We start from the raw sequence: 12,959 nt of genomic DNA, 5'->3' as shown, positions 1-12,959 counted from the left end.
AGAGAGAGAGAGAGAGAGAGAGAGAGAGAGAGAGAGAGAGAGTTTTCCTACGTTCATGTTAGGTAAGAAGAATGGGGTTTTAGACAACCTGCTATCCTCACAAAATTTAATGTTACAATCTAAGCGCTATATAGAGTGGAACAATCATTTTGATCAGATCTTTGATCCACTCCGGCAAATACTATCATGGTATATCTCTTTTTTCTTTAAAACTGTATAGTGCGTTTAAATTTTTTTTCCATCCACTTGTATTTTGCATCTATATATAGAAGGATATGACAAAAGCCATTAGAAAATGTTTTCCTGAATCATGTTGTGTTTTATGCAACATACATATTGAAGAAAATTATGAGAAGATTCCCCCACCTATGGATTTGGAGGGATTAAAGTATCATACTATGACTATGGAGGAGCACGTTCCAGAGTTTGCAAAATATTGTAAAACAACAAAAACAATCTGAAGAAGTGAATCTGGGAACCCAAAAGAAACAAAGTTGTTTCCTAGCTCGAAGTAGACAAACAATGTCTGCGAGTCCATGTACTCTATTTTGAAGCTGTCAATTAACCAACTCACATGCGAACCCCCCTGGAGCTAGTTAAAAACTTAATAAAATTGTTCTGTTGCAATATATCGGGATATTCAACGTGATCTGCACGCCGTTGAAGGGATCTGTGCAATGGTGCCTTGGACACGAAAATTTCAAGTCAGCCACCTTGTTTGAAATGCAAAAAGTGATGACGAAAAGGACGCACTGATGAACAAATATCAGTGATTCGCTCTATAAGAAAGAAAAACTAATCGCATCATCAGATGGAAACACTGAGACGGGGGTCGGAGAAACGGCCAAAAGGCTTGCTTCTATGGCCGTTAAAAGGCACTCGGTAATTATTCAGTCGGCATATGATTTTTTACCAGTGGCACCAACTTGCGAGGGATGGGTAACTTTCAGAATGAGCTTTGGTCCTGGTCAATGTACTGAGAGAGGCACTCCTACCAACAGCTTTACAGACGAACTTATTGGAACAATTTGCGAATGATACGATGAACATAGGTGAGATGAGTAAGTTGCAGCCATATACGAAAGTAAATGGGATATCGTTGGAATTCTCGAATATGACAAGAGGACCAGAAATATCATGTTACATTTATGACAGGTGGGAAAAAGTAATTCAGATGACTTGTCATCATCTTGACAAGTGATTTTGATTACGATATCTAGCTATATTTTTCAAGAAAATTTGGGGAGGAAAGGGGGGGGGGTATAATCATATATACGTGAATAATCTACATTCTATACCAGTATGCAATATTCCAGAACGAGTCTGGCATGATATTAGTTGACATGTGACTTTTAAACATACAGTTCTATGTAAAAATAAATTCATATAGTGTTCTGGCAACGCGAAAGTCACCAATTTCCTTAATATTTTATACACGGGTACGCCTAGTTGTAATAGCAAAATAACACTATATAGAAATCGGTTACTGGAGTAACCGTTGCCATGGTATATGAAGTTAAAATGGAAAAATTGCTAATTTTCTCAATTTGTACCCACATATTTAAGTTTTACCTTGAGTATAAGCTAAATTAGACAGAAAATAATCCTCGAATAATGTCAATATTCGTTTTTATAGAAGAAAATCGATGAAAACACCATTACTCTTTTCAAAAATTGTATATTTCTACCAATGTCTATTCAATATACAATTTATATATAAAAAAATAGCAACAGGGCCAGGGAAAATAAAAAAATGAAGATGATGTTTTGATAGGTTGCGTTTTATTTGTCGATATACAACAAGAAGACTGCAACAGTCATATGTTTTTGCTATGGAAATCTCTCTCTCTCTCTCTCTCTCTCTCTCACACACACACACACACACACACACACACACACACACACACACACACACACACACACACACACACACACACACACACACACACACACACACACACACACACACACACACACACACACACACAACTCTTTAAGAGAGTTCGTTGCATAGGCAATTATTTTCAGTAAAAATTCAGGGCTTTTGTGTTTGGCTTTGGCCGATCACAGTTGTGTCCGTATGAAGTATCCGGAAAAGTTTCCTATTTGCATATGCATTGCACCTCGCACTATACTTTGTTCACACTTGAGCCAGGCGTTATATATTTTTCTTACGATAAAAATGTTATATTTCTACCTTATAATACAGAATGTACCCATCGCCGCCATCTTGAATTTAATTAAAACTGTCACATCAGGTGCACTGGCGTCGGAAGCAAATTGAAAGTGGGTGGGGGGGGGGGGGCGGGGGGCTATCCTAATTAGACTAATCCTCAGAAATCTTAACAAACAAATAAAAAAAAAAAATTCCCAAAATCATGAAAATCCTAATCTGTGGAATTCTAAAAAATGTCCTACCAAGGATTTTTTTTTTCAAATCATGAAATTCCTAATCTGTAGAGGGGGGGGGGGGGAGGGGGGGGGGGGCTAGTATAACTATGACTCCAACTTCTCAATATTTCAATCTTTCCAAGGTAAATTTAGGAACAATTCTGTTTGCTGCGACAAAAAGGGGGGGGGGGGGCTGAACCCTCTCTGATGCTATATGTGCCTAATGGTTAGGTCTAACTTTGCAAAAAAAAAGTGGGGGGGGGGGGGGGGCTAAGCCCCTCCTAGCCCCCCCCCCCCCCGGTTCCGACGCCTATGAGGTGGAGGATTTGCTTAAAACTCATGGGTAAAAATTATTTTGCGATCCTCTGATCTTCGTCCTCCGATCGGTCTTTCAACACCTTAACTTACAACTGATATAACCATAACGGTGCATTCTCATTAATAATCACCCATCCATCTGTTGTCCTTGTCCGGACAATGTCTCCACTCTGCAAAATGAATTTTTTAACTTTTGAACCTGGCAATAGTTTACAAACTCCACATTTTCAAATGAGAAATAAAACATGAAAAACTGTACAACTGTTGAAATCAGGATTTGCTCAAATTATTGGGTTGTGCGTCATCAATAGTCTTTTGTACGATTCATAAATAATCGTGTTTTTTTTCTTTTCTCTTTTTTTTTTTATTAAGAAATCAGTTAGTACGATTTAAGAATTCGTGTTCACAATATAAAAAATTGTACGATTTTTATAACACCGTACATATGCATATATAATTTACGTGGTAAATGACGGATGGACAAAATTGCAAAAATTGTAAGATTCAACAGCTAATTCAGAGATGGAACGCCCGAGTTATCTACACTTCATTTTATAAACCCAGACAGTTTTGAAAGTTATCTGCTCCTTATTTTTTAAACCCAGACACTTACGAAAAGTAGGTTAGATATCAGACCGAGGGATTGCTTACCACTCCAGCCGCGAGAAGTAAAAAAATGGCTTTGAGCTACTTAAGTTCTAACACTGCATTGGATATTCCATACACCACGTACCCAGATTTACTGAAAAGAAGAGCAGAAGAGAGTCATGATAAGGTTGTGTATATTTTCATTGACGATGACAACGCGAGATTTGAACTAACATATGGGGACCTCTACGACAAGGCAAACAAGTTTGCCAAAACACTGGTTCAGATGGGAGTTAAAAGAGGTGACATTATTGGTCTAAGTGGTAGAAATGTCCCTGAATGGCTTATTGCTAACTTTGGGGTGCAGATGGCGGGGGGATGTCCGCTATGTTTGCCCTATCAAGAGAGGGAAGATCAGATTACCAAGTTGTTGAACAGTGTCGGGAGTGTAAAGATGCTAATCATGGATCCCGGTGTTGAGGGCCGAAATTGTCATATTTCCGAATATGTCGTTGAAAAAGGAAATGGCAAAGTAGAATGTAAATCTATCCCTGCACTGGAAAACGTAATTCTGTTTTACCCAAATGAACGTATATCATCAGCGTACACAGTCGCTGAGTTATGCTCCCGCCATCTTGATTTGGAACTTCCAAGAATCGACCCAGAAGACGTAGCTCTTGTATCCTTGAGCTCAGGTTCTTCCGGTCTCCCAAAAGCAATCCCCTCTTCACACCACGCACTGGTCGTGTTAGCTTGGCACGAGCACTCACAACTTCTACACAGGGCGGATAAAGACATCTTCTACAACGACCGACCGTTCTCGTGGATTGCAGGCTATCCTGTATGGGAAATGGCTGCTTGTGGAACGCGAGTTACACTAACAAATGCACTACATTCGTCTTCCATGGTTGATGCCGTTAAAACTGCAACCAATATTATTACAAAAGAAAAGGCGACTCAAGCAATTTTGGTTCCATCCATGCTTGAATTGGTAATGAAAAGGAAAATACCCCTGAAAATAAAGAGAGCCATTACTTCGGGTGTGGTGGCGCATACCTCACTCCTGGAATGTATTGATGAAATTTGCGACGAGTTGCAGGTTGTATACGGAATAACAGAAATGGGTTTCGTTTGTTCAAGAGTTTTCACCTCAGATGACAAATCCAGAGTACAAGATATGTTACTTGGCGTTCGTCCGTGTCCTTGGGTTGAAGTAAAGATTACAGACGACAATGGGCATCTTCAACCTGTTGGACAGAGAGGAAACATTTTGATTCGAAGCAAAAAAAGATTTGCTGGTTATCTGAATCACGAACTTCCACCACAAACTGAGGATTTGTTATTGAAAAGCGGATGGTTTTTTCCTAAAGATGGCGGTTACGTGTCAGAAGATGGTCTTTTGTTTGTAGAAGGGCGGCTGCAAGAAATGATTCAAGTTTTCGGAAGAAAAATATACCCATTCGAGATCGAAAATGTTATCAAAGCAAAGAGTAATGTTATTGCTGCCATTGTATTGCCAATAAAAGAAATGGAAACGGGAGATCATGTTCCAAGTGCCGCGATAATCTACCAACCACAGAATGAGGACTCCATGGAGAGTATGCAGGACTACCTCCGAAAAGAATTCAATATAACGGAAGAAAACCAGTTACTTGAATGCCTTTACATTCCGCAGGTTATCGTTGGGTTTAAAACATTTCCCACTTTAGCAAATGGAAAGATAGATCGTGAAGCCATTCGGAAAACTATGCAAAGGAAACTGACCAAAGAATAAAACGCTCACCTATCTTTCCAATAACCATTTTAAAACGATGCTACAAATCTGCAATGTACGATCAGGATGATTTGTACACTAATAATAAAGGACAATCTTCCAAATTCTTGTAACTAAATATGATGAATCAAATTTGAAATTATAAAATCAACAATTTCATGAGTGTTTAGGGCATATATAGGAGAAGCTTTTGTTGAAAAGATAAAATGAAATGTATACTTATGGCATGTCAAACGTTGCAATATTCGTTCTTTTCCATTCGTATTGTATAATTTTCCATTTGTATTATATAATTTTCCATTTGTATTGTATAACTTTCATTCGTATTCTATAATTTCCATTTGTATTCTAGAATTTTCCATTTGTATTGTATAAATATTTATTTGTATCGTATGATTTTCCATTTGTATTCTATAATTTTCCATTTGTATTGTATAATTGTCCATTTATTATGTTTAATTTTACATTTGTATTGTATAATTTTCCATTTATATTGTTTAATTTTACATTTGTATTGTATAATTTTCCATTTATATTGTTTAATTTTACATTTGTATTGTATAATTTTCTATTTGTATTCTATAATTATACAAAACAAATTGAAAATTATACAATACTAGTGGAAAATTTTAGAATACAAATGGAAAATTATAGAATACAAATAAAAATATATACAATATAAATGAAATTATACAATACAAATGAATATTTATAAAATACAAATGGAAAGATCGAATATTGCAACGTTTGACATGCCATATATACTAGTATTTTTCAATGTTCTAGAATGTACGACTGTATAATGATTTTGTACGCCGATTATCTAATTAGGTTTTTCAAAGAACTATGTATAGTGGCGTCGGAAGCAAATTGAATGGGGAGGGGGGACTACACTTACCAAAAATCTTGACAAGCAAAAAAAGATCTGATGTATGGGTCAATTTTGTAACCTACAAATAGATATTTTTATAATTGTATATAAGTTTTATTAATGCATGTTTCGAGATTATTTTGTAAAGAAGATGACTTCGTGCTGATACATTTTAACTTATTTGTCTAACTTGCTGCGCTTACTTGAAGTATGATTTGTCTTAACACAATAATATAAATTTTTATTTATCTTAACACTTTTAAATACTAGTTGTAAGTGTCACGAAGCAATTAAAATATGACATATGTAATTGGGGGCATTTGTAGCAAATTAAAAACATTATGTATATACATATAACATGTATATACAGTTAAATTATAGCGTACATTTTATAGTGCCAGTTTAGGTCCTTTTTGTATATAGGTAAAATCCTTTTTTGAATTCTAACTAAAATTAGAGTGTAAAATTTTTGCTGATATAGATATTTGATGTATATATAAAGTATCAATGGACTACAAGTGAAATATACTTTGATTTTAAGTAAAGATTCAGAAAATCTTATTCTGCAACGATTGATTTTATAATTTTGTAAATTTTATATATGCAGGTGCAATGACGAAAAAGTGACCTCTGTAGAATATTGACCGGGGGTCATTTTTTCAACGTAGAAAAATGACCCACTTAATTGTAGAATACTTGGATCACATAGTAGGAAGTATGACCTTAGGGTCATTTCCCTCAGTGTGTGTCGTTGAAAAATGACCAATAAAATATTAATTATATGTTATAACATATTCTAGGTTTACTTTTGTTACGTCCAATATTTGTTTCTTTGTGGTATATAAAGTGATGGCGGTGGTGGTGGTGGTGGTGGTGGTGAGGTATTATAATGTATGCTTGGTACTTAAAGATAAAAGGACTTTTTTTCAATAAATCGTTTAATCCCTTGTTTGTGAAATATTACTTTTAATAAAAGAGGCAAAAAAAGTTTTCAAGATTTTGTCTGCTACAAATCAGGAAAACGTTAGGATCCTCATTGCAACCGAATTAAAGAGAGTTTTTGTCATTCAGCTATCAGTACATTGGTCCTCATTTACTTCCTGATAAAAATTACCCTTATAACTGACATCAAGAACTATATAAAATACTTCCGTGTTAAAGGTGTATTTACTTATATAAGAACCTGTAAGACTCCAAACGGATAATAATTGTATACATGACTATAAAGGAGTGATCTGATAATCCCTTGCATAATTGAGCATAAACAGTTTAGTAATAAAATATATACCATATGATGCGAATTCTCAATTGATCTAACTATGAATGTGCAAAAAGAGCTAAAACTGTACGAGTTTACTAGTTTATTGTAAAATGACTGACAACTACACTCTTTGATATGTTTACTTCTGTAGATTTCTTAATTTACGCAAATGCCTAATTCCGAAATCCCGCCGTTGTGTATTAAATCGCGAGAATAAAAGTCGCGAATGCTAATTTCTTATAGTTTTCGGCAATTCTCAGAAAATAATGGCGATATTTTAAAATCCACGAGGGTTGCTTCTCGCGATTTTACGTGAATAACGCAAATATTAATTACTCTCGTTTAATTAGGAATCTCAATAATCAGGCACATAGCATCAAGAAGAGGGAAGGTGTAGGGCTGCATTTTACTTTTTCTCACATTATTTTAAAGTTTACACGTAGAATTGGGGCAGGTAAAAATTTCTAAATTGCTCCATACCCTTCTTACGCATTAGGATTTTGAAGACTGGCGATAAAGGTTTTCCCTTTTTTAGGTCACCTGAGTCTTTCAGTTGACCTATTGCAATTGATCTTCGTCCGTCGTCGTGCGTCGTCAATCGTGAGTCGTGCGTTAACAATTTTTACTTCTTAAAAAACAAGGCCAATAGTTATCATTTTTAATGTGAAGCATCCCTATGGTAAAAGACATGAACATTTGGGAATTTATGGCTATACCACCCCCGGGGCGCCACAGGCGGAAGCTAATGTATGTCATTTATGTCAAAAAGCCAACTTTAAGGTTTCTCTACTCTCACACATGTGAGAAAAAAACCCTGATACATTGTTATGATATCCATGAAGCCTTCTACCTCAATTGTGAAATTCATGGACCTGGTTCACGGGTTCAGGCTATAGGGTGGGGACAATATGACCATATAGAAAAAATGTATTTGATTCTTCTTGACTCCCATATATATTTGTTAAAAACTGAAAGCATTGTAACCATATCCATGAAGACTTCTACATAATTCGTTAAATTGATGACCCCTGGGAAAGGGTTTTAGGCTCTAGGACGGGGACAATATAATCATATAATGAAAATCTATCAAATCTTAAAAAATCTTTACTCCCACACATGTACGGAAAAAAGTCGAATCCTGGTTATATTGTATAAAAGGTTTTTTCTGCTTCATTTTTTTTTCCGCGATCCAGAACATAGAACTGTATATAAAATTTACGCAAATCAAATTTTCTTTATTTCAAAGTCATGGTGAAAATGTAATTTACGATTGTTTAAACCTGTAAAGTAAGAGGGGAAAAAGTATGTAGATTGTTACTCTTGATAATTTAATAATGAACAATTCGGAAAAAGAAACCATGCATTTACACGATTTTCTTAATGTGAAATAATTAACCAATTAATAATTTTTTTCAGAGACGCACACAGCCATAGATCAATAGCTCATGTACCGTTACATAAACCAGTAGCTCAGGTAAAATTAGACATTAGTTTACGCATGGAAAGTGACCGTTTTAATAAGGTTGTCAATGGCATTATCAAATAAACAACTAGGTTACATGCTTGTTATCTGGTGCTTGTCCTCCGTCCTGCACATTTTTTTTTCTACTCTGGTAAAAACTATGCATCCCATCCTTTGCTGCGGACCGGAAGCTCCATCATTATTATCTTTTTGCCTTTGTGGGCCCATAATGCAATATCAGGGCGGTCAAAAGATTTGATAACGTTTGGAAATACCAGCCCTCGTCTGAGGTCTGCATTCATCTCCTATGTTGTTGTTTAAACCAAGATTGACTCATGTCCTGCGGGTTTCAAGCCTGTTGTTGGATCGCCTTCCTTAACAAAGTTGATATATTTATACTCTTTTTTCTGCCCTCTCTTCTTCCTCCGTTCCTTTTCTATGATGTCGTCTAGCTTTCTGAGTACTTGGTCAAGTCTCCATCTGTACCTCCTTTTCGATTTTTTTTATATCTTATGTTTACTGGAGAGGGCTACAATTCCACAGGATCTCCGTAATGGTGCAAAATTATTTTTTTAATGCGGCTGACTTCTGTCTGAAAAGATCGATTTTATATTTGATTTCCTTTAGATAAAATGATTTTTTAATTCAGGTTGAACAAACTAACCGTACATCAATCAAAACCAGATAGAACACATCAGCATGTTTACCAGTCGTCTTTTTCAGCAGCCATGACAGTTCTCGCGTGATTTTATGGGATTTACGCTTGGAGTTTTGATGGGCTTGATAACGTGAATGTCAGTGTTAATAATCGATCTTACCACATTCTATCACTAAAACATCATTTAAGGAAATGGTATGTAATGAAAAATTCATATTTACCGCGTTAATTATGTTTAAAATAGGGGAATTCCTATATTCAGTTCAAGATCCGCTCCTAAACTCTCATTGGCTGTCCCAAAATAAAACCGTTCAAGTCAGTAAACATGGCGGACAAATTCAACTTACGTTGTTGACATACACGAAAAATAACCGATATATGGACTATACTTGATATTTTTAGATTAGATTATACCTTAGACATCTACAACGTTGGAGTTCAGGTAAGAAATGCAAATGTTATTGTCATTTATATACGATTTGAGACGAAATCGTCGCGGGAGTGAATCACTCCCGCACTTGCACCATTACGGAGATCCAATGGAGTTGTAGCCCTCTCCCAAAATAAAAAAAATCGTGAGGGCTACATTATTGCAGCTAGTACCTGCCTTGTGTCAAAGAGACATTATATGATGATAATATGTGTTTCGCCCCTCTTTCCACATAGATCGCAGTTCGTAATTTCTGTTAGGTCCTACTTGTGAAAGTTGGTTGCGATGGCAGCAGATCATATACTGAAAGAAACTGGATACGGTGTGGTTCCATCCTCCAGATCTCTCCCCAATTTAGCTTCCTCTCTGATGTCAGCTATCTCTTCTATGCACATTAGCTTCCTATGTCTGTTGCTCTTGCCTTTGGTAGCTTTTCGTCGATTTGCTAGATCTCTGTCTGTACCACCCCACGTTTCTCTATGCTTGTTGCCAAAGTAGTTATATAGTATTAATGTATTTAATGTTTAAAAAATCGTCTTTTTTAATTTATTCTGATACTGATACTTTTTAACTGATACTGAAAAAAAATGACTGCATATAAAGACAAAAAATAAAGCCATCTATCAAAATTTTAAATTTTATGTTTCCCAATATAGGGACTTAAACCTAGGGCGGAGCCAAAACACTCATATTTGTCTTATTAATTAATTCTGCCCTGGAGTTTCAATTAATGAAATGAGTAAAATCATATATTTTAAAAATGAGAAAGAAAGAAGCTTCTTCATAATGTAGTTATCTTCCTTTGCTTGTTTTTATTAGTTAATTAATAATGGAATATAATGTAATTAAGAAGTCGTATGATCAAAAGAGTTATGCAAGTATTTTATTATCAAAAACAAAAACAGTTTTTGAACCTTCTAGATAAAGAAATATACTTGTTAATAGAAAAGTAATAATTGACTAACTAAAATCACTGATAAGCAGTACAGGTATAAATGTCAGATGGTGAATAAATGATCATTAAGGTTGAATATTCAAATGATGGAACAGGAAAAATGAGAAACACTTTATAGCTGTTGAAGTTGGGATTTTTAAATGCCCAAGGAGAGTTTGTATCTGTCCCAGCGGATGGGGAAGTGATTAAGATAAAGCATACATGCTAGACACCTTGTTTTAGTTTATCTATGAAAAGATATACACATAAAACCTATTTTGAAAGTTAACAAATATGGAAAAATTATTTTCCATCAGAGATTTTGCAGCTTTTCAATATCAGGTCATAAACTTTATAATGATCTTTAAGTGTTTCGCTGAAATTTTATATTTCATAGTCCTTTTTGAATGATTTCATGCAGGGAGGTGGTCGTCATTAAACAATGTTATAATTTTACTACTCTAGAATGAAACTATAAATACATACATGAGACTCCTCGACAAGTTTGTGTATGGGGCTATGGTACTCAGATGACCGTTAAGGCCTATTGTCCCTCTTTTTCTTTATGCTTGTCAAGTGTTTCCCTTCCACTATCATAAACGATGCTGTGGCCTGTACTTACACAACTTAATTCAGAGTATATAATGGCGGCGATGCAGAGTTAGAAGTTAACGTCAGGTTTATTCGTTTAAAGCTGTTCGGTTCAATTTACATCAAATTTTGTGTGCGCTTTTAAACGATGGCTATGATAAGTATGAGCATAATAATAGACATTGCAGTAGCTTTCCTGGTCAGTTAAGCCATATTTCAATGTAAAAGAGCAATGTACATTCCTATATTTTTTACAATACTAATGACATAAAAAAAGTATCGCGTTTATTCGCCTCATTTTAAAATTCGCCCCTGAATCAAGGCGGGGATGATTGTCTTACTACTTTGACATCGCTTTTGATAGAGTCTGAATATGAGTAATGCTTTGACAAATTAAAAATAAACCTGTATACATTTGTTCACTATTATTTCTGAAGTTTGTAATGTTAACAATCATTGCATAACGTCCTGGTTGAATAAACCCAAACATTCGGTGGAAGAAACCAAACAAGTCCCTTTCCTTAACTTTCCCATTATGCATTTTGGTTCGGTTTTTTGTGTGTCCAAAAAGAAATTGTTTTCATTTGCTTTGAATTTTTAAAACTTTGAACGGAGATCAATTCTGCTGGTGTTAATATGCGAAGGTCTATAATTTACTAAGATAATTGGTTTTTATAGAAAATTATTTGATACCGTAATTGCCAAAAAATCGCCTTGCAGCTTTCAATTTCACACCTCTCTTCTGGATTTTATTTTTGTTAAAAAAAGGTGTGTCTATGAAATCATTTACTATAATTTGAGGCCTATTCAGCAAAGCGAGGAGACGCGAGCTGTTTTGTCATAACCGTCATTTATAATACAAAAAAGGAGCGCAAGCGATAGCATCAAGAAGCATGTGCCGTATGATTATTTTTCTTGCATTATTTACATTCTTTTTTAAAAATGATGTCTTACAATTTTCTGTTATGACGTACAAAAGATTACTTTCGGTTTATCCTTCCGCGCGCTTCAAATATTCAAGATGTCAAGACTTGGTATAGAAATAGTAATCAATGTTTAGAATCTAACAAGGACTATATTTTTGGCGGAATATTGGCATAGGAAAATATCACATGTTTTTTTCCAATTCAGAATTGCCGTAGTATCATGAGTCTATTTGGCATTTTCAAAACAATAACATTAATGTTTTTAACTAATGTGAGCTAATGATATGATACTTGGGTTTCAGAATTTGTTTTTGAAATAAGATTTGCCCATCAAATTACATTTTTATAAGCTTTTTAAAGCGCAAATTCTATACATTGATTTGTGTAAAAATAAGCAGTTTTTCTCTCAGGTTAAGTGGTCAATATGTCAGCTTTTCTGTCAATTTATATCTTTAGATAAATTCTTCATAATAATTAAAACATCAGAAATATTTTAATATTGGAAGCATAAGAAAATAATAAAATTATCTTCAAAAAAATTTAAGAAAATTAGAGGAAATGCGGGCTAAGTTTCAATATTTATTCCAATTTAGCAGTATAAGCTAATACACATTGTAATATTCTATCATTTCATTAAAGAATAGAATCTTCATATCTTAAACAGATTTCTACATAACTGCAAAGAACTAATTTATTTTTATCATCCTTGAAGTTGAGGGAAAAGGTAGTGACATTGACCTGACCTTTATGCAAAA

The 12,959-nt window shown here is 34.8% G+C and overlaps 1 protein-coding gene across 1 annotated transcript; it reads left to right on the top strand.

Annotated features, from left to right (window-relative positions):
- Positions 1–3,291: 3,291 nt before the first annotated feature.
- Positions 3,292–6,687, top strand: LOC136274356 (uncharacterized). The gene has a single exon (XM_066080931.1). The coding sequence runs from the start codon at positions 3,386–3,388 to the stop codon at positions 5,069–5,071; it is 1,686 nt and encodes a 561-aa protein (XP_065937003.1). The 5' UTR covers positions 3,292–3,385; the 3' UTR covers positions 5,072–6,687.
- Positions 6,688–12,959: the final 6,272 nt, after the last annotated feature.

Source organism: Magallana gigas, chromosome 4 (genome assembly GCF_963853765.1).
Source record: "Magallana gigas chromosome 4, xbMagGiga1.1, whole genome shotgun sequence".
In the NCBI taxonomy this organism is placed as follows: Eukaryota; Metazoa; Mollusca; class Bivalvia; order Ostreida; family Ostreidae; genus Magallana; species Magallana gigas.
Note: the sequence above shows the minus strand (reverse complement) of the source record. Positions and strands in the feature narration are given on the sequence as shown.